Source organism: Pangasianodon hypophthalmus, chromosome 9 (genome assembly GCF_027358585.1).
Source record: "Pangasianodon hypophthalmus isolate fPanHyp1 chromosome 9, fPanHyp1.pri, whole genome shotgun sequence".
Taxonomy (NCBI): domain Eukaryota; kingdom Metazoa; phylum Chordata; class Actinopteri; order Siluriformes; family Pangasiidae; genus Pangasianodon; species Pangasianodon hypophthalmus.
In genome coordinates, this window is record NC_069718.1 from 25,448,118 (window position 1) to 25,471,623 (window position 23,506).

General features: G+C 40.4%; 1 protein-coding gene across 1 annotated transcript in view; it reads left to right on the top strand.

Annotated features, from left to right (window-relative positions):
* The first annotated feature begins 2,010 nt into the window (after positions 1-2,010).
* xpot (exportin, tRNA (nuclear export receptor for tRNAs)) overlaps positions 2,011-23,506 on the top strand; it is a 33,237-nt gene continuing 11,741 nt past the window's right edge. Inside the window, exons 1-13 of the mRNA XM_034307349.2 lie at positions 2,011-2,171; positions 12,200-12,356; positions 14,374-14,456; positions 15,151-15,207; positions 15,425-15,494; positions 17,072-17,290; positions 18,901-19,085; positions 20,114-20,282; positions 20,440-20,676; positions 22,794-22,832; positions 22,917-22,979; positions 23,074-23,198; positions 23,291-23,435. Of these exons, the coding sequence (XP_034163240.1) occupies positions 12,267-12,356; positions 14,374-14,456; positions 15,151-15,207; positions 15,425-15,494; positions 17,072-17,290; positions 18,901-19,085; positions 20,114-20,282; positions 20,440-20,676; positions 22,794-22,832; positions 22,917-22,979; positions 23,074-23,198; positions 23,291-23,435 (1,482 nt within the window). The 5' untranslated portion in view covers positions 2,011-2,171; positions 12,200-12,266. The remainder of the gene's footprint in view (positions 2,172-12,199; positions 12,357-14,373; positions 14,457-15,150; positions 15,208-15,424; positions 15,495-17,071; positions 17,291-18,900; positions 19,086-20,113; positions 20,283-20,439; positions 20,677-22,793; positions 22,833-22,916; positions 22,980-23,073; positions 23,199-23,290; positions 23,436-23,506) is intronic.

Consider the following 23,506-nt stretch of genomic DNA (forward strand, 5'->3'; position numbering starts at 1 on the left):
TGCATTTTGAGATCATGAGAAAAATAAGTTGTGATTTTTGGGGGAAAAAAAAACACCAACTTTTGTTGTGATCTTGAGATCACAAAGAAATAAAGAAAGAAATAAAGCAATAACACATGGCCTTTCTGAATTTCTGTATTTGTACATGTGGCTTTAAGTGTCCAAATACTTTAGGGCCTCTGTCTGTAGTACTTCACATTCATTCGATTTAATGCGTAGTCTTTTTTTTATTCAATAAACATGCACATTATACACTTTTGTTCAACTGCAAATATTAAACATTATACAGTTAAGTATGTGTAAACTACAATAAATGAAGTAAACAAAAGGTGCCAGGGGAAGGTAATATTATAAAGAACACAATAAGGATATACACGTTTATTTATCTATCAATTAAATACTTTGTAAAGCTCACAAACTTTTAAGGTCTTTATAGCTTTCTTATTCAAAGAGTCTCTAATACTGTCTATGTACAGCCTAACTTCAGTCAACAAAACCATAAAGTTGGGCTTCTTATTAATAAACTTGCATTTATGAATGTGCAATTTGGTCAAAAATATGAATAAATGAATTAAATAAAAGTGCTTTTCATCTTCTTTAGGATAATCAATGAAGCCAAAAAGTACATTTTCCAATAAAAGTGAGAGAGATCTTGAACACTGAATATTTTTATTAATAAATTTCTGCATGTTACACCACAATACAGTTGAATAAGACCAATACCAAAATAAATGCAAAGTGATTCAATTCAATTTTATTTGTATAGCGCTTTTAACAATGAACATTGTCACAAAACAGCTTTACAGAAATAAATAAATTCAGGATATAAATTTTAAATGTATGAATTTATCCCTAATGAGCGAGCCAGAGGTGATGGTGGTGAGGAAAAACTCCCTGAGACATCATGAGGAAGAAACCTTGAGAGGAACCAGACTCAAAAGGAAACCCATCCTCATCTGGGTGACACGGATAGTGCGATTATAAATAAATCCCTTCTATAACTGTGTACTACACGGACAAAAAGTGCTTATTGTGCAACCATGAAAAGTTATTATAGTTTTCATGTGAAGTCTATTGTGTTGAAGTTATTGAACTGTTCGCTGATGGAGACTTGAGTGCAAAACTGTTTGTGGGAATTGCAGTCCTAAAGCTATTATAGTAACTGTAGTCTTAAGCCATCGTAGCAAAACTGTTCGTATCAGTTGAAGTCCAAAGCCATCTTCATGGTTTTTAAATGGTTCCATCCTCAATAAGCTCATGTATCTTTAGGCTATCCGTGTTGGAGGCCATCCTCAGCAGCAGCGAGTGATTTTCAAGTGATGAGAACTCCATGATAGTCTTTGCAGAAAATACAGTTTATAATACCAATTTTTAAAAATAATATTAATAATAATAATAATAATAATAATAATAATAAAAGAGCTATATACATTTCCTAAGAGTCGACACCAGCAAAAACAGTTAATATGTTGTCAGTAATTTAATTATTATTATTATTATTATTATTATTATTATTATTATTATTATTATTATTATGGCAAAATATTTTATTCATAAATGTAAATATAGTAATTCTAGGCCTGGATTGACATTCTTTGAAACTGAAACCAAACAACAGACTGTATTCAAACATCTAAAAATAAAAAGATTAGAGAGGTGTAAATGAAATTTGGAAAAATAAATCAAGGGAATGATAAATAAAATGGTATAGTATAAATTTTATCAGGAATAATGAATGAAGAAAAGCCGAAATGTAAAAAGGAGTTTGTTTACAGTGACAGTGGGCGTAACTAGGCAACAACGTTCACTTCCGGTACATGACGTGTTGGTATTGTGTGTTATAGTTAGAATGGCCCAGTACTTGCATAATTAGTACAAAAGTATGCATTTTTTTTTTCACAGAAAGAGTACATAGTTTTAGTTCATACTGTAAGTAGGAGAACTCAGACGCAGGGATGGTGGCTTTTGGAAAGGAAACGTCACGTGGCCTACGGAACTACTTCCTGTTGACCCGGGTGCAGAGTGATGACGCCAGCAGCAGCACTTCCGCTCCGCTGTTTCGACACGCTGTAGCCGCACGAGCGCCAGACGTTGCATTCGTTAGTGTTGACAATTCGGGCTTTTTAACGGGAGTTACCGGAACACAATGGCGCCCTGAGGTCGGGAATAAGGTAAGGAAACATTCGACTGCGTGTTCAGACTGGTGTTTGTGAAATGTACAGCTTTTGAAATCCATTGGGAACTTTGTGGGTTTTTTTTGTTGTTTTTTTGATGGAGGCGTGGGGAAACCCGGCCCCAGCCCGCGCGCGTGAGTGTGCGTCCGTTAACTCAGCGTTTCACTACATCCTGCTAATACACGCTCACTTATTGATCTATTTATTTATCTCTTAATTAATTAATTAATTTATGCTTTAAAAGAGTCCTCTGTGTGTTTCGGGTGTGTGTTAGCGGATGTGCAGCGCTTTGCCACGCCACGTTACTGAGACTCGAGGCGCATGTGATGCGCTAATCAGCTAAAATCCATGGCCTAGCACTGCAACAACACAACTACTGCTGTAACTATAACACCTATAACACACAACTACTGCTGTAACACACTATAACACACAACTACTGCTGTAACACACTATAACACACAACTACTGCTGTAACACACTATAACACACAACTACTGCTGTAACTATACCACAATCAGTAACAACTATAACACACAACTACTACTATAACACACTGCAACAACACAACTACTGCTGTAACTATAACACCTATAACACACAACTACTGCTGTAACACACTATAACACACAACTACTGCTGTAACACACTATAACACACAACTACTGCTGTAACTATAACACCTATAACACACAACTACTGCTGTAACACACTATAACACACAACTACTGCTGTAACTATACCACACTCACACTCAGTAACAACTATAACACACAACTACTGCTATAACACACTGTAACACACAACTACTGCTGTAACTATAACAACTACAACACACAACTACTACTATAACTATACCACACTCACACTCAGTAACAACAACTATAACACACAACTACTACTATAACACACTGCAACAACACAACTACTGCTGTAACTATAACAACTATAACACACAACTACTGCTGTAACACACTATAACACACAACTACTGCTGTAACTATACCACACTCACACTCAGTAACAACAACTATAACACACAACTACTGCTGTAACTATACCACACTCACACTCAGTAACAACAACTATAACACACAACTACTGCTGTAACTATATCACACTCAGTAACAACAACTTTAACACACAACTACTGCTATAACACACTGTAACACACAACTACTGCTGTAACTATATCACACTCAGTAACAACAACTTTAACACACAACTACTGCTATAACACACTGTAACACACAACTACTGCTGTAACTATATCACACTCAGTAACAACAACTATAACACACAACTACTGCTGTAACACACAATCACACTCAGTAACAACAACAACTATAACACACAAGTACTATAACACACAATAACACAACAACTACTATAACTATACCACAATCACACTCAGTAACAACAACTATAACACTCAATAACACAACAGCTATATCACAATAACACTCAATATCAATAACACAACACAATAACAACTATAATACACAATAACTACAACTATAACACAATACCTACAACACAGCAACTATAACAAAACACTCAACAATAACAACTATAACACTCAATAACACAACAACAGCTATAACACACAACAACTATAACACACAGTAACACACAAACACGTAATAACAGCAACTATAACACACAACACTCAATATCAATATCACAACAACAGCTATAACACACAACAACTATAACACAATCACACATTGTAACACTCAACAACAACTATAATACAATCACACAATAACAAATATAACGCTCAGTAACAGCTATAACGCAGTAACACACTGTAACACTGTAGCAGGAGGTCAGTAACGAGGAGACAGGAGGCTTGGGACAACTCAAAAGGGGCTCTTTATTTTCTGTCACAATTACGTTTGCTTTTCAGCAGTTTTACTTTACAGTGCGCGCACACACACACACACACACACACACACACACACACACACACACACAGCTCTGTGCTGCTCAGCTCTCTCTCCCAGGGCTCTCGTCTCTCCCTCTTTATCTTTGTTGCCTCACACTGAACACTCGTTAGTCAAATTTCGCCCAGGTGTGTGATCCTTACCACTCACTTTCTTTGGCTCCGCCCTCCATTCACAAACCGGCGCTTGACCACGCCCCCACATCCACATACCCCCACCACCCGACTCAGGCCGGGGAGCCGTCTGGTCTGCCGCTGACTCCACCCCCTGCTGAGAGAGGAAATCCGCCACAGCCATCTGCGCCCCCGGCCTGTGGACCATCTCGAGCTTAAACAGCTTAAGTGCCAGATACCAACCCCCCGTCCGATGCGTTCGTCTGCAAACCAAAAGGGAGAGAGAAGTTAGGTGAATGTAAGGGTGGTCCGCCATGGAGTGCAGCTTTTACCTGAATAAACCAAACCCCGCTGGACTGGATCTGGCGCTCCCTTTTTTGTGCGATCAGTCAGCTGACTGGTGACATTCGAATAATTAGACACAAACCTCCGATAATAACCAGCCAGCCCCAGAAACTGTCTGACCTTCTTTTTTGGTCTTGGATCTCGGGCAAGACACAATCGCTGCTATCTCATCAATTTGGGGACACACCTGCCCATGGCCCAAGTGGAAGCCCAGATACCGTACTTCCACCCGTCCGATAGCACGCTTCTTTGGGTTCGCTGTGTGTCCAGTCCGTCTCAATGATATCAGGACAGCCCTCGGATGCTGCATGTGCTGTTGCCAGTCAATGTTACAAATAATATCACCTAAATAGGCAGCGGCGTGAGCAGCATGCATATGGAGGTTTCTGTCCATGAATCGCTGAAACATCGCTAGGGGCTCTGAACAACCCGAAAGGAAGGGTCACGAATTGGTGTAACCGAAACAAAGTGGAAAAAGCAGTTTTACGACGAGATATTGGAGTCAAGAGGATCTGCCAATATCCCTTTGTCAAAATCCCTTTGCATTGACTTTTCTGAAGTCCACGCAGAACCAGTCCGAACCATCGGCCTTGGAAACCAAGACCACCGGACATCATCAGTTACTGTGGTACTCCTCGATTACCCCCATATCGAGCATGGCCGTGAGCTCCTCCCGAACCACCCATTTTTTTGTGTTTGGGCAAACGATAGGGGAGGCGGCGTACCACCACCCCTGGGGTCATCTCCATGTGGTGTTCTATGAGATTAGTGCGAGTAGAGGTGAGAACACATCGGAAAGTTCTGCCTGCAACTCGGCAACCTCTGTGATTTGGGTCAGTGAGACGTGGTCTCCACAAAGGACTGGGGTGGATTGAGCCACTGTTTTTAGATTTACCTCCAGTCCTAGATCCTCCCTCTGCGGAACGACTGTTGCCAAAGCCACGGGGACCTCTCTCCATGGTTTCAGGAGATTGAGGTGGTAAATTTGCCTCGCCTCTATCTTTTCACCTTGCCTCATAGTCGACGTCCCCAACTCGCCGGGTGACCTTGAAGGGCCCTTGCCACTTGGCAAGCAATTTGAAGCTCGATGTGGGTAATAATAACAGCACTTTATCTCCCTGTGAAAATTCCTGTAACTGAGTTCCACTGTCATACAGTCGGGACTGACTTCAGGGGCCTGATGCAAATTCTCCTGGGTTATGTGGCTTATGGTGTGGAGTTTTGTCCTCACATCCAGAATGTATTGAATTTCATTTTTACTGTTAGAAGGTCCGTCTTCCCATTTTTTCCTAATGACGTCTAGGACGCTGCGAAGCTTTCACCTGTATAATAATTCAAATGGGGAAAACCCTGTGGAGGCTTTCAGGACCTCTGCGAACATCAGTGCGAATGCCTGGCCAATAGAAATGAGCCATAGGCAGTTCAGTGTTTTTGTCCTGTCCTACGTGCCCAGCTGTCGGATTATGGTGAGCCGTCTGGAATAACATTTCCTGACGGCTCTTCGGAACGAACAGTTTGGTCGTTTTCTCCTTGGTTTGAGTGTTCTGTGTCACTCGGTATAACCTATCTTTAATAACTGCAAAATAGGGGCAGGAGAGAGCAAACCCACTGACCATCAGTTACTTTCACTGGGTTGAAGGTGTGCCTTAGAGTTTCGTCTCGTGTCTGCTCAGATTAGGGCTCACCTGCCCCCAGGTTCACTGCCAAGTATTCCTCTGCCAGCTGGACCGACTCATCTAGTGATGCTGGACAGTGGCACTGGACCTATTCCGCTGTCCCCTGCGGTAGTCGGGAGACAAACTGCTCCACCATGGAGTCGACTACATCCTCTGCCAGCAGCTAGCTGGTGTCTTGGAGCTGCTGGGCGAATGCAAACAGGTGGCTAAGTGGCTAAGCTCACTGAGCGTCAGCAAGCAGAAGCGTTGACGGTGCTGTTCGGGGGTGTGGCCGACCCGTTGCAAAATGGCCCACTTTAGGTCCGGGTACTCCCAACAGGTTCATGACCGGGACTTGTTGGGCACGGAGCAGGGCTTCCCCTGACAGTAGCCGCAGCAGGCAGACTGCCCACTGTGACTCTGGTCGGCCCCATGCTTCCGCGGCACACTAGAAGAGCTCAATGATTGCCTCTGGGTCATCCTGCGGTCCCATCTTCGCAAGCGTGACCTGGGCCGTGGCCGCTGTGGCCGTTGGGGTGCTGCTGGAGTACCCGCCGGTTGGACTGGGCTCCGTAGCACCCACCAGTCCTCTGCCTGAACTTGGAGTAGGGCCTGGAAGCGTTGCTTCTGCTCCATGCGCACTCCCACACTATAACACTTTAACACTGTCTTATTGTGGTGTGGTGCGGCGCGTTATGGTGCCACTTGCTATGGTGCAGTAATATTTCCACATTATTTAGTGCGGTAGTTTTGAAAAACTATTGTGTGTGACCAGCTAGCATTAGCAAGAGGACTTTGACTGCTAATTTACTAAATTTTACATGCTGACGACGTGTGTGGGATTTTTTTTGTTTGTTTTATTTATTTATTTATTTTTTTTTTGTAATTTACACACAGAAGAATCCATAAAACACTTATTCTTTAAATGTATGTATATTCAATTTTATTTGTATAGCGCTTTAACAATGACATTGTTTATCTGATTGTATATCCGATTTTTACACAAACAAAAATGGCCAAACTATGAACTTAACATCCTGCAATATAAAACTGAACTGATGCTTTGAGACTCTAAAAGATGCAAGAAATCAAACAGCAAAACGATTGTATAGAATACTTAAAACCTTTTCTCTTAATTTTTAAAGGTTTAACTTTAAGAATTAAATTTAATTTATTTTAAGTCATTCCCCTAATAACATTTGGTTCATTTTTGTATTTATTTTCTTTTCTTTCTGTTTATTTCCTTTGGCATTATTAGGATTGTAACAGTGGGTACATTTTGTAAATTCTGTGTATGTATATTTCTTTGAGTGTTCTGCAATGAAAAAAAAAAAACTCACAAAATTTTGACAGTAAAACAAAAACAGCATGTTAGAATTTTTTTCCTCTGTTAGTTATGTGCAACCAGTAAACAGGAGACTGGACAGCATATTGTCGCTGTGTTGCATCATGCTCCAAAATGTTATCAGTAACCTGAGCTTTCTTTCCGCTGGATGGTGAAGGAGCGGAGGTGTTGAGTCAGTGTGACTCACTGGCTCTGACAGAGGTGGGAGCAGGTCATTGTTTTGCATGTCAAGGCTGATGAGTCCAAGTCAAGTTACAAGTCTCTTAGCTTTAGCTTAAACAAGTCATAATGTGCTGTACTGTGGAATAATTAGTAGAGTAAATGTACACATCATGCAGGCTTTGAGGCAGGGGCAGCACCACCGCTCCAAAAGTGGTACATTTGATGCTTTTAATGGTATTTTCAAATTATATAATTTGAGCTTTTAATGGTATTTACACTAGAGATCATGTGCCGCAGCAAATACTGCAAGTAGAACACGCACGCGTCAAGCAAATATGCTTTAAATTAATTTTATTAAACTATAAAAAACCCACAACGTCTCTGTGTTTGCTTCCTTATACAATACTCGGGTTAACTCAGTTACATTCCACTTCTGTGCAAAAATTATAGAATATATTCAATTACATTATTCAAAATATTTTAAGACAGCATATTTTAAATGCGTTGACCAATAATAATAAATGAATGAGCTTCCTTATACAATATTCGATGGTCAGCAAACACACCTTTTAATGAATGTCAGTGTTTTTTTTTTTGTTTGTTTGTTTGTTTGTTTTTTTTTTTGTTTTTTTTTTGAACCCACACGCTTCATTTTGCATTTTTACTCCTCAGACAGCAAAAAATTCAAAAAGTTCACAAAGTTAGATAGCAGTAAAATAAATTTTAAAAATCGGAGATGTGTTCGTGTTCCGCAACAGGCTGTTTGTCTAAGTAGTAACTGTTTTGTTCATTTTTACAGCAAGTCTTAATTACTTTATTTGAAAAATGTGATTTGAGGAATGTTCCTGTAATTGATTCAGATTACAGAATATGTATGTCACTTAAAATATTGAAATGTTAACGATACTGATTCAACACACGATTATTAAGCCCCAATGAGCACCAAAGCGCGGTTAACCCCTTATCGTTTATAGGAGATCCCCTTTAGGAGAAAAGTCCCACCCACCAGCTGAAGTGGAAGTTTTGATTGGTTTATCGACCGAGTCAGACCTGTCTGTTATTGCCTGAAGTGCTGGGTTACCGCACCAGTAGTTTGAAAAGTGTCGGGTCAAATGCCAGCTCGCCCACGTTGCTCTAGAGGCCCTGCTTTCAGGGACCTGGTATCTCAGTGGTTGGACTTCTGATCAGAAGGTTGTGGGTTCAAATCTCAGCACCGCTGTGCTGGACCTTTAACCCTGTAATTGAGAAATGTAAGTAGCTCTGGATAAGGGCGTAAATGTAAATGCTTTTTAAAACTGGTGTTCACTTTCTAGACAAACTTTATTACTCAGTGGAAATATATGTGGGTAATTTGAAAGGCACATAAAACTTCATATGTCAGTTCAATTGCACATGCGATGAGGTGGAGGTGGGTGAGGTGATGAGGTGAGCCTGATTTGGCTTTGATTTGGGATTTGCTTTGTGCATCTTCAAATGCCGAACCAAACTTGAAGTTGTTGCTATTGCGTCTGATATTTTGGAACCACGGGTTCGACATGTTGCACCACAGTCTTTGCAGGAGAAGGTCACTCTCGGGAGCATGGCCACCGCAGAAAGTGCCTCGGTCGTCAGGGAGTGAGCGGCCTTTCAGCTTCGTCGTTGTCTAGTGCAAGTTGATTGGCTGTCGGACTGGTTGATCTTTGTCCTTTGGCAGTGAAGATTAGTGCTGAGTTGCTGAAAATTGATAGTTTGTTGGGAAAAAGAAAGGTTGATTCATTGCACACTTTTAAATGTATATATTTTTTTAATCTTTGGTTTTTAAGATGCATCAGGTCTTTCCACATCAAAGGGCTCGAGTCGAATTGTGACAAGTCAGCAAATTTGTGACTCGAGTCTACAACGCTGGACTCTAACTCGCCCTCTGTGACTTTTAAGCCCATTTGCGGCATAACGGCATTTATAATTACCTTTCAGCGAACCACATTTCAAATATCCTCATGCTTTAGCAGTTGGAGAGTAGTAATTTACCTGTGATTTACATTGGGTTGGTGCCTTCGATGTGGAAAAATATGGGACAACTGAATAATCAAAGCAACTTGTTGCACAAGTATAACTGTTTTATCTCAAAAACATCCAGAATCATTATATAAATGATCATTTGACATTGTATGGAATATTGAATTTGAAAAAAAATGTGTAGGTTACTCTTGTAGCTGAATGAACACAAATCCCCACAGCCACGCTCCAACATCTAGTGGAAAGCTTCCCAGAAGAGTGGAGCTCATTATAACAGCAAACACAGGGGGAATAAATCTGGCATGGGATGTTCAGCAAGCACATATGGGTGTGACGGTCAGATGTCTAAAAAAAACGTTCGACCACGTAGTGTAACTTGGTGGTTGTTTTACACAATATAATATTTAGCCTAATGTTAGCTACCTTGATAGTGCCTCTGTTACTAATGACCCTAACAGCCAAAATATGCTATGGCTAAGTTCTTCAGTTGGTTAATAATGTTCTGGAGATTCCTCATCATTCAGTCAGATATCTAAAAAGATCAGGACATAACATGAACATTTGATAAACAACATCATCATACCATATCCTGCTCAGGGGAAGTCTGTTAGCCGCTCGGACGCGGTTATCACCTGCTGCGTGATGTTTGAGTTCACACACTCCATCATGGGTGACTGAAAACGTTCTGCAGTAAACTGAACAGTTTGTTTTGTATTCATTGTCAGGGACAGGACTGACCTCGTACCCTGTCTCACATTCACACCTGGACCTCGGCAGCCTCTCGTGTTCCACAGGTGAACTTGCGTTGGAAGACGTTGTTTTAAGAAGCGTGAGATTGAGTCTCTGTAATTAGGGCAAGTTGATGTGGATGTGCGATCTCCCTCTGCGTCTACCTGTCATTCTCTGCCCTGTATCTGTGTCTGTATCTCTATCTGTATCTGTCATTTGTACTTCCTGCACATTTTCTTGTGAAACTGGTTTGATTTTATTCGCTGTTATGTCTTTCTCTCCACTGTGAGGAAAGTACAGGACGAATCGCTTCCTTTGTCGACTCAATAAGGGACGCTGCGTTATATTTTTCTACATGAGACGAGTGATGGCCCTTGTTAGAAGACTCAGTTGTGTTTCTCACTTTTTATGGTGAACAACAAGATCTACTGATACAATACTGAATGTCAAGGTCATGAATCAGGTTTGAAATGTTTTCCTGTCTGATCCACTGCTGTATCTAAAACTTTTCTAATTTTGTTGATTAACAAATATAAACAGCTCAGTGTAACACCAATGTTACTCCTGTCAAGGTGTCAACTGTCCTGCAGCTTCTCTCTTGGAATGTATGAACGCTGGACCTCCAGCCAACACGTGGCAGTTTTTCCTTTCACCTGACGGTGGCAGCAGGCTGTTAATACAGCTAGCTAACGCAAGAACGTTTTTTTAAGCCTCAGACTGGACAGTTCAAGCTTAGAAAAAAAAAAAATCACCAGGTCTTTTTCCAGTCTTCAGCTGTCCAGTTTCAGTGAGTCTGTTGCCATGATAGCCTCAGATTCCTGTTCTTGGCTGACAGGAGAGGAACCTGATGTGGTCTTCTGCTGTTGTAGCTCATCCATGTAAGGTTTGATGTGTTGTGCATGCTGAGATGCTTTTCTGCGCACCACGGTTGTAAAGAGTGATTATATGCGTTACTGTATCCTTCCTGTCAGCGCAGACCGGTCTGGCCATTCTCCTCTGATCTCTCTCATCAACAAGGTGTTTCAGCCTGCAGACCCTCTGCTCGCAGGATGTTTTTTGTTTTTCGCACCATTCTGTGTAAACTCTAGAGACGGTTTTGTGTGAAAATCGCAGGAGATCAGCAGTTTCTGAAAAACTCAAACCAGCCCATCTGGCACCAACAACCATGACACAGTTAAAGTCACAGAGATCACACTTTAGACCTGTATCTGTATTTTATTTATTTATTTTTTCTTAATGCATTGCGCTGCTCACACATGATTGGCTGATTAGATGACTGCGTGAGTGTGCAGGTGTACAGATGTTCCTAATAAAGTGGATACAGTAAATAGCTGTTTAGCTATTAGTTGTTATATAATTAAGTCTTCGTTGGTTTCAGATTGCACAGACATCTTCATTTCTATAAAACCAATGTTTCTCAGACTTCTTGCATTCAGTTAAGAACGTAATCCAGCTTTTCCAATACTAAACTCATTCCTGAAACGTGTACAGTGGCATTTTGGAGTATTTACTGACACTATATATTTCTGAAATTTTTGACAGAACACATGAAATTCAGCTTGACATTAATTATAAGCCAACTTTATAATTGAGTTATTGAGGTTTGGGTTAAACAGATCCAATTCACAAATACACATCGCAGCCCCATTACAGAGTGTATGATGGTGTTACATGGCAGGAGATACACTTAACCCGCATTATCTTAAGCCTCTGTCCTTCTCTGTGTGCTTGGCAGATGCGTGAAGCCTGTGTTTGCCTGGAAGACTGGAGAGATCCTGTAGTGGAAAGGAGCTAACCCACACATGGCCTGCGAGTCGGCTTTCCCCGCCATCATGGACGAGCAGGCCCTCATGGGACTGAACCCCAACGCTGATGCCTGCTACCGGCAGCGAGTAAGACATCTACGAAGAGTTATAGCCCTGAATAGTATGCCACTTGGTGAACGGTTTTGACGTAATACTTACCACGGTAGCGTGTAGCTGGATAACTGTGGTGTTTATCCCGCGTTAGTATCTTATTAAATTACCTCGCTGTCAGTTAGGATCCATAATATAGCAACTAATCACTAAATAACAAAGGTCCAGTGATGAGTCACAGCAACTAAATGTGTGTTGCAGTCTTGAAGCTGTTTCACCGCACGTTGTCTCATGCTAATCTGGTCTCGAATGAATGATTAGTCTACGAGATTTTTAACGTTTTTTTTTCACTTCAACACAACTCATGTCATGAAGCTGTGTGAAGTGCAGTTAGTCAGTTAGCTTTTAAGTAGATGAACGCATAAACAGTGCATTGGTTCACATTTTTATTCTCATAGAATACATAGTATATATTATGAATATATCTTGTGCGTCAAATCAGGAAGTTTGCGTCCTGTTTTCGGTTCATCCTTTTTAAAAAAAAAAAAAAGTCGAGTCAGTGATTCGAGCCCTGAAGCTTTGGCGTCGATTCCACATGCTGAAAATGATTCATCTCGCGCTCATTGAAATTTATAAATTTTTGAATTTGTCTTTTTGGAATTTGACAAATCAAGGGTTGAAATTCAGATGAAACGTATAGTTTAGCAGTAAAAAAAAAACTGTGCAGAACCAGTAAAAATGTACAGACGTCACCTTGCATTAGTGACACGCGCACTATGAAAGATTATCTGATAAATGTCAGTAATGTTGTATTGTAGTTAGTGAGCTGTTATTTAATTAAGCCTAGTTAGGAGATTTGAGGTCGTATTAGTAGACTGAAATATCTTTGGTATTTTATATATTTTAAAAATAATCCAAACTAAACTAATAATCTTATCTAAACTTAATTTAGTAATAGAAATAATAATAATATTGAATAGGTTAGTTGATTATCAGGATAATTGTTAGCTGTGATACAGTAGATACGGTACATTAGTGTCTCAATCTGACACGGTTTCTAAACAGAAAAAAAAATAAACGTTGCCCGAATGTGTCCGTTTTCAGTCGATTAAAACTCTCAGCGTCACAGAAGTGCTTAATAGTGATACGATGTTTGTGTGATCCATTCAGACTCTCAACGAAATGAAACTGGCTTAAAATGAAGATGATGAGAGGAGGCCTGTCTGAACCGCAGGCTTTTTTTTTTTTTTTTTCCCCTTTTTTAATTTATTTCGCATTCTTCTATTAGCTAGTTACACTGTGAAAGTCACGTAGCTCTCTGTAGCCCTGCGTGTGTTTTTGAATCCTGAGTTCTCTGCTATCAAATATGAACTTCCCAGTCTTTTGCGATGATTTATTTATTTATTTTTTTTAAAGCTCGGATGGAATCAGAGAATATTTTATATGTATATAATATATAATTTAATTTGATTTTACATACTTGTAGCATTATCGTATATCGTGTTTTTCTTCGATATCGTGCAGCCCTGTATGGCACGTATGACAAACACAAGGCCCACAGCGTTATTTGATTTGGCCTACATGCAAAATAATACTGATACGTCCTTTAGTGCGCGACTGTGTAAATTTTTCCCACAATCCAGAATCATTTAATCATTTAAGGCTATCTATCTATCTATCTATCTATCTATCTATCTAAGTCTTTCCATATTAGTAACTTTGCCATGAAAAACATGTATGAACTGAAAAAAAAAAAGATTAAAATAACATTAATAACAAAATTGCAAGCTTCTGTTATAAATCCTGATCTTGTGGGTTTTTTTTTTTTTTTTTTTTTTTTTTTTTTTTTAAACACAGTGTATTCAGTATAGTTCTATTTGTTGTCATTACAAAATAACTGGATTCAGATGTAATATTTTATCTGTCGATATGGTCTCAGGAAGCCTTTATCAGGATGCGTCTCGTATCGTGGTTTTAGTGTATCGTCTCAATTAATCAGTGACGTTCCCCTGATCACGCAGTGATTCATTGCACCTCCGTTCCTCTTCCTCAGGCATTGGCATATTTTGAGCAGCTGAAAGAATCTCAGGACGGATGGGAGGTGTGTGCTGAAGCGTTGGCTAAAGGCATCTACAGGTGAGACCCACAACTGCTGCTGAATGTTTACCGCATGTCAGAAGTCAGTGCTATTAAGAGAATGAAACATTTTACGATTTTTGTGTCAGCCTTAAGCCTGAACTTTGAATGATTTATATAGAGAGCACATGCCTTGGAGTTGTATCAGTTTATCCCATGTTGGTTGCTGTGGAGGAATTGATTCCTTCAGCTGTCCATCGTGCATTTCTTGGTCTCAAAATAGTTCTGAGAGAGAGAGAGAGAGAAACCGAGGAGGCTCTCCGTCTGTCTGAAATCGGGGGGAAGGATTTGATATCTGTACTGCTGCATTTATGATCATCCTTAGACCGTTAGACAAATCATGGTATAATTATGGTATATCACCATAATTATATTTTATTAAAATAATAACTTCATACGTCTCTCTCAGATTCCTTTCTTAAAAGATTTTCAAGGATTCATAACACACTTTCCTCTCATGTTTGTGTGTATGGGATAAATGGTCAGAGTGCTCCTCCTCCTCATCATTAGAGCTAACAGAGTTAATGAGTCTTCTTGGTTTTCTGTATCTCTCAGACGTAAAATTTAAAGTTTTAAGTAATCCAGGTTTGAAGACTGTTCACATGCAGCGTAAAAGGCTTTGATGCGTGTGATTTGTCAGTATGGTGTTATTCTGTGATCTGATATAAAACTATTTTTGTTTTTATTCCTTCAGTGATGACCATGTGAAGTTCTTCTGTTTTCAAGTTCTGGAGCATCAGATCAAATACAGGTACGACTGCAGGTGCCTTTAACACGTCACTGCTCTTTAAATTTGAGTGTAAACGGCAGCCAGCAAGGAAAGTAAAATATATAAACACGTTCTGTTTGTAGGCAAAACAAGTCCTCATGAGAGCCGTGAGAGCCGTGATGCCCTTGTAGTAGAATGATTAACTTACTGAGGTGTGTGTGTGTGTGTGTGTGTGTGTGTGTGTGTGTGTTTTTTACAGGCATGCGAGACTCACTGGAGCCCAGCAGCAGCTTATTAGAGAGACTTTGATGAAATGGCTTCAGTTGCAGGTGTGAAAGTCTTTTCATATTGCATATTCTACAAAAAAAAAAAAAGTCCTTCTCGGTTAAAAGGTGTCAAGATGGTCTCATTTGTTAGCATCAAGCTAGCCGGCTAACTGTGATGAGTGATGTACATTTTCCTTCTTAGAGCAGCAATCTGTATAGTCAGTGTTACAGATTTAACATGCGAATATGTCTGTGTGTTAACTGATACTTATATTTGTACTGTATATACAGCGTAACTTTAAATAAAGGTAAGAAGTGCTGCGGTGTTTACTGTTGATGCTGTGAGCGGCCATGTTGATTTGACGTCACTTGCTGAACTCGGGGTTAAGGAGACCAGCCCGAGATCTTGAGTAGGGATTCTGAGTTGAGGGAACGTATTTCTCTATTTGTAGTACTAAGCCAAAATCCGGAGATTATTTTCTTAATCAAACGAATGCTTAACAGTTGTGAAGTTGTTTTAGCTAGCTAGCTAATGTTGCGCAGCTAGTTAGCTTATGCTGCGCTTGTGGTAATTTGCAAGTGGTAATGACGTCATTTCCCATCTCGCGATGTGCGAAGTGAAAAAAAACATGGAGCCTCTATGAAAGCGAGTCTTTAGTTTGCTCTGTCAGAGAACGTAAAGCTCATAACCAGCGACTTTAACTGCACTTTTACAGTTACAGGCCTGAGCGGCTGCTGCTGCTGTTCCACTGCAGTGAACCTCAAACCTTCATGCAACATTATGGACTGAAACTGCAGCACAGCAACAACAGCGAGTAGCTTAGCAACAATCTAACGTTAGTGATAACTCTAATGTTGATGATTTTCTTCTCAAACCAGTGATTAATATGGTCAGTGTTACAGATTTAACCGAGTGCTGTATCTGTATATGAACTGCTCTAAAGCCAATCCTGCTATAAACTCAGTAAGACTAGAGAAGAGGGACTTTACGCTGTTCACAGTGAGAGCGGCCATGTTGATCTGACGTCACTCCGTAAACAGGGAAGGAGCTGGTAGTTGAGAAGACTGCTCCAAGCTGACGAGTTGAAATTTCAAGCTGAGGGACGTGTTTCTGTGGTTTTTACTGGCTGTAGGCGAGGAATTACAAGCTGCAACTTTGCCACGAATGCAGCATTTCTGTGATTTAGCGAACCTTAAAGTCACTTTGAGAACGGCTTTTATCATAAATACAAAAATGGCTGTTATTACTACTAATTATAGAACCTTTTCTTGTTATGTGCATTTGCACAAACAGTTATTTTTACACTTATTTATTTCCATTATTCTTCTGTAATTTGTTCATCCATTTTATTTGTGTTCAAAGCTACAGGCTTCCTCTATTCAGAAAGTTTTACATTTCAAAAAGTCAAACGTGGTTTTATATATATATTTAAAAAAAAAAAAACATTTATCAGACTCCTTGTACATAGTAAATTATTCACTTTAAAATAAAAAATCTGGTCATAGTAATGTGCACTGTAATACTGTCAGTTATCACAAATCCAATATCAGCATGTTCCTGCTTCAGACCTGGTCATAGCTCAGTGGAGGATCTTTGGCTGTATTGAAGTTGGTTGTTTTTTTTTTTTTTTTAAACACAGTTGATGAGCGCACAGCCTGAGAAGCCGTTCATCAAGAACAAGGCTGCGCAGGTGTTTGCGCTCACCTTTGTCATGGAGTACCTGACGCTGTGGCCCAAGTTCTTCTTTGACGTGCTCTCGCTGGTGGGCCTGAACCCGCATGGCCTGGACATCTATCTGCGCACGCTCATGGCCATCGACGCCGAGGTGGTGGACAGGGACATCTTGCACTCCCCAGAGGTATGACTCACCGTCAGCGTTCTGCTGTGTGCTGCCTGTTCCTCCTTCTGTAGGTTCCTGAAATCCCAGGATGGCATTTTATGAGGCTGTCTGGAAAACTCGCGCTTGAGCTTTCTCAAACTACAGTAACCTCCGCTTAGATATTACACTCGGCCTCATTTATCAGTCAGATTTACAAAAGTTTCAGAAACACTGTTTTTTCTTCTCACTTGTGTGTGCCTGTTGATGAATTTGCATTTGGTGACGCCCACAAAACTCCATAAAAGGCAATGCACACAGCTGAAATGACAAGTAAACGGCAAAACAGAGGTAGAAGTAGCACGTTATTTCGACTCATATCTATGCCATTAAAAATATTTAATCTAAGTCTGGAGCCAGATTACAGAAAAGTTTAATTCGATGTGAATTAATTGAGGTGAAAAAAAATGGTTTGGCCTGAAACTAGAGAAAAGTAGAGTGCTGCCGGAATGAGTCCTAAACCCCGGAAATTAGTGTTTTGCATTTTTTGCACTTGCGGTTCCATCGTCCTGAAATCAGTGGGTTTTTTGAATGGGTTTTTTTTTATTTTTTTTGGTTAATTGCCTGAAATAAGGTCTGTGGTTAACACAAGCTCTAGATATTTTCAAGTTTTATTCTGTGACATAAAATACAGCAGCAATAACCTACTCATGATTTTTTTATTTATTTATTTTTTTTAAAGCTTTTACGTGTCTTGAAAAAGGCGATTGCTAACAAGTGGCTAAATGGGACTGCAGAGGTTTTCAGGGACGTTAAATGTCATAACGTCAAACAGGAAAACTCATCCATTACGCTTATAAACAAATGGAATTTTCTCCAAAATAGTGCAACATAGACACATTCCCAAAAAAACTGGGGGCAGATTCATCCACAAAAGGAGCACAGTGGTTCCGTAGCAGGGAACATGTTTTTTTAAATAAAGATTGAAAGAGTTGTCGGAAACTTAGTGGCCGTGGTGACGTTGAAGTCACGTGACCGTGTTGTAGTTTATAACTTTAGCTTTTTACTCCTGGCGATTGTATTTAGGCTTTAAAAAGTTGTGTTCATTTGTGAAGGTTATCTTGAACAAAATGTGTAAGAATCATAAACCTTTGCTGGTCACAGCTTATTTTCTGCAATGATTTAAAAGCCAATGGAGAAAAAAAAATCCTATTGGCTTTTTGTCGAGGGAATCAGGCTGATGCTAACGTCCGGGCTGGCCTAGAAAAATACTCCATCCCTGCAGCACTCTGTATATAATCTGCTGGATCCAGGTGATCGTGGACACCAAGCACATCACACAGAGAAACTGCTGTTATTTAAATTTTTATTCAAAGCAAAATGTCTCTGCGACTGTCAACAAGATCTCTCGTGCAGCAGTGCACCTGCTGCGATGTCTGTAGTGCTACATCACTACAGTAATAGAGTACAATATCACCGGAAATGGATATACTGCATTTCCGAATGAAACTCTCTGTGTGTACAAGGCTAGAATTTTGTCTCAAATTCATGCGTGAGTCTTTAACATCTGGTTATGCCTTTAACACGTAATCTTGAGGTCAGAGCTTTATGATATTAATCTGTGATTAATCACCACCTGTTTCTTTCTGCAGGAGACGCGCAGGAACACACTGATTAAGGACAGCATGAGAGAGACATGTATCCCAGCCCTGGTAGAGTCGTGGTATCAGATCCTGCAGACGTATCAGAGCAGACACAGTGAGCTCACGTGCCAGTGCCTGGAGGTAGTCGGTGCATATGTGTCCTGGATCGACCTCAACCTCATCGCCAACGACAGGTCAGAGCACCCACAGAGAGCGAATTCCCAGAATTTCCCTCTGACTGCTAGTTTTATGCTCGTCTCTGACTCCGATTTCCCGTTCCTTGTGTCTCGGTGTGATCTCAGAACACACCAAAGTCAGAGGCGATTTTTGTATCGTGATCACGATCCATGATTTATTATTTTTTTCCCCCATGTTTGTTTTTGAGACTCTTTTGGACGTTACTAAACAGAGCAACCAAACTATTTTTCACACTGTTGAAAACACAGCTCTACAAGGAAACAGAACCACAAACAGTTTTGCTACGATGGCTTAGGACTACAGTTACTGTAATAGCTTTAGGATTGCAATTCCCACAAACAGTTTTGCACTCAAGTCTCCATCAGCGAACAGTTGATAACTTCAACACAATAGATTTCACATGAAAACTATAATAAATTTTCCTGGTTACACAATAAGCACTTTTTGTCCGTGTAGTACACAGTTATAGAAGGGAATGATTTATAATCGCACTATCCGTGTAACCCAGATGAGGATGCGTTTCCTTTTGAGTCTGGTTCCTCTCAAGGTTTCTTCCTCCCTCATGATGTCTCAGGGAGTTTTTCCTCACCACTGTCACCTCTGGCTCGCTCATTAGGGATAAATTCACAAGTTTAAAATTTATATCCTGAATTTATTTATTTCTGTAAAGCTGCTTTGTGACAATTGTTAAAAGTGCTATACAAATAAAATAGAATTAAATTGAAGAGTCGACTTTCGGATGCCATGTCTGAACGCATTGCATGCAACTGACAAAATATGTTTAGTATCAGATACACACAACCTCCCTGGAGACCTGTTTTACAGGGAATTTCAACACAGAGACATTTTCCTATTTAATATCAGCGTGCGTCTCCCCCGGCTTGCTTTACTGTAATCCATGCAGCCCTTGGTCCAAAAAGTTTGTCCATCTCTGCACTAGATGATGCATCATATCATCATTAGGCCACAAACTGACGGAGTGAGCTTTATTCAGTTTCTGAGTTAACGGTGTGTTTTTTTGCAGGTTTGTGAATCTGCTGTTGAGTCACATGTCAGTGGAGGAGCTGAGAGAGGAGGCATGCGATTGTCTGTTCGAGATCGTTAATAAGGGCATGGACCCGGTGGACAAAACCAAACTGGTGGAGTCTCTGTCTCAAGTCCTGCAAAACGCAGGCTTCTTCAACGTGAAGCAGGTACGTTGCTGTTCACCACGTTATGTAACATGGGAGAAATGAAATAATAATAATTTGGTTTATTTATATTGTAACTGTCTCAGACTGTGTAATAAAAGAGAGGAAAAAGCGCTACGAGTATAGGTGTGTAAGTGAATTGTGGTGACGTGTGTCTCAGGAGGAGGACGTGGACTTCCTGGCTAAGTTCTCGCGCCTGATGAACGGAATGGGTCAGGCTCTGGTGTTAAGCTGGACCAAACTCACTAAAACGGGAGACATGAAGGTCGCAGCAGAAACCCTGCAGGCTCTGGAGGCCAAGATCCCACTCATGCTGCAGCTGCTTATGCATGAGGATGATGACATTTCTGCTAATATAGTGGGCTTCTGTTACGACTACTTGCATGTACTCAAACAGGTACAAGCAAACGCACACACACACACACACACACACACACACACAGATACAAACATGCTTTTGTTCTGGCTACCTACACTAAAGGCAGTATTTGTGGTACATGTATTTGAAAAGCATATTAGAAATACAAAATATAATTTTGTGGGTTGCATTTTATCAAAAATGACTTTTGTGACATCAAATAAAATCGATGTTCGTATCTCGTTTCTATTCAGCACGTCGCAAAAACCACGACAGCTCTTCCTGGGTGCTTAATAAGTGTTTGAATACTGAACACAGAATAAAGATTTAACAGCTTGACACTCCTGTAACACTCCAGGAATACTCTAGAAACCCAAGAGACCATCAGTGTAGTTTCTGAAGGATCATTAGCTACAATCCTTCAGAATATCAACAGTACCTTCATCAGTCATGGCCTTTTTTTAGATACTGGATTTTAAGTTAATACATTTTTCACTTATAGTGTCTTGTAGTTTATTTTTGGTGTATTTACATTGGGATATCTTTATATTTATACCACAGCAGGGGTTGAATTCTCGAATCTGATTGGTCAGTAGGTTTACAGTATTTTCCTATGACAGCACAGCTCAGCTGTAACATGAACAATAATATTTTATTGTGTCTGTAGTAACAGCCCATACACAGGGACCATACGGTGGATGCTTTACATTATCTAACATTTAAAAACGTGGTGTTTAACAAAGTAAAAGGAGTTTACGCTTTCAGATGACAAGCTGCGTTTTTAGAGAGAAGAGGAAAGAGAGTGAGAAGGAGAGGGAGGGAAGGGGAAAGAGAGAGAGAGAGAGAGAGAGAGAGAGAGAGAGGGAAGGGGAGAAGGAAGGGGGAGAGAGAGAAAAATTAAGTTAATCTCAGTAAAATAACAAGCTGCCTTTTAGGGGGAGAGAGAGTGAGAAAGGGAAAGAGAGAGAAGGGGAGGGAAAGCAGGAGAGAGAGAGAGTGAGAAAGGGAAAGCAGAAGGGAGAGAGAGAGAGAGAGAGAGAGAGAAGGAGAGGCTGGTGAGGGAGCGGCTGTTTATCACTGCTGTAGCGTAGGTGAGAACAGGAACTAACTTGTCTCTTGGACTTTCCACACCATTAAATCTAACCTTTAAATAAGCGATGCGTCGTTCATTAATAAATTAAACACTGTAATCAGTGTAAATTGCTGTGGTATAAGCAGAATAAAACACTCCAGACCGTGAGGTTATACGCTTCGTGCCGTGCCACGTCACACCACCCCGTCGTGGATTATTTTCTTATAACTGCACATCTGTTATGTAACACACACACACACACGTTCACCGGCTGCTGAGTGGTTCACACACTACTGTCCCAGAAGTACGCTGATGTTTACAGACATGCAGAAAAAGTGTTCTGCTACGTTGGAAAGTAGAAGAACTTTACAGAAGCAGTGGTGTAAAATTCCCTGACACATCCATGACCTCAGTGATGTCGTGTCAGTGGTCCAGGTCCAGTTTATACGTTTATTTATTAGGATCCCTATTAGCTGTGCCCTAGAACACTGCTAGACTTTCTGGGGTAAAAGAAAAAACAAAACATACATTTAAGAACTTAGATTAAACATATAGATAATAAAGACATTAAACATGCATTTAGGAGCATACCTTAAACAGAACAACATATTCCAAATCAACATATTCATAACATTACACATATGTGAATGTATAAAATAAATAAAATCACAATCTGACCCAATATTACTCTTTCATCGATCATCTCCATAATCGAAACATCTTACAAATGTGATGATCCATGATCTGTCTTTATTTGCATTTTAAAAATTGATTTCTGTTTTATTTTAGTCAGTAACAATGGTAGTGAATTCCATGTTTCCATTGACCTACAGTATATAATACAGTACATTTTGAGGAAATTAGTTCTTGCTTTCGGGAGTGAAAACTTGCCTTCTGTTGCCTGACTTTGACTTTCCATTATTAGACTTCAGAAACCCTGAAAGATGGAAGACTTCGTGCTTTGTCTGCATTTACTCAAGCAGTTGCAGTGACTTAATTCTAGCAGCAGATCTTGATCGTAGTCACAGTCACGTCTTATACCCTGTGTTTAAGGTCTATGTGCTGTTTCCTGTCTCCTTCACAGCTTCCTCTCCTTACTGATCAGCAGAAGAGTAATATTGAGGTATGAAATCACATTGCAGTCACTTTTCTCAGCTCCTGTCGTACTACGCAGTGCCATGTAACGTTTCTCTTTGCTTTCGCGCAGGCCATCATGCTGGCTGTTATGAAAAAACTGACATATGACGATGAGTACAACTTTGAAAACGAGGTAGCGTTATTGTCATGAATAAGCGTTATGCTAGTACGATGTCAGGAAGGTTTATTAACTGCTCATTTATTTAAATCTTAATTCTGTCTCTAAGGGTGAAGATGAGGCGATGTTTGTGGAGTACAGGAAGCAGCTGAAGATGCTGCTGGACCGTCTGGCTCAGGTCTCTCCTGAGCTCTTACTGGAATCTGTGCATAGAGTCTTCACCAGCACCATGCAGTAAGACCCGGCTTCAGCACAAACCCACACGCAGCCATGCTAAAAGTCATTCTAGCTCATTGCTACAAGTGTGTGTGTGTGTGTGTGTGTAGGAGCTGGCAAACCGCCCGGTTCATGGAGGTGGAGGTGGCGATCCGCTTGTTTTACATGTTGGGAGAAGCACTGCCTGCATCACACGGAGCTCATTTTAGCGGTGATGCCGCGAAAGCCAGCACTCTACAGGACATGATGAGGACGGTGAGATGAAGATCTCGGAAGAACTCGTCCTGCTCCGGCGATATCAGAGTTTACGAGTTTAAAGAGCTCTG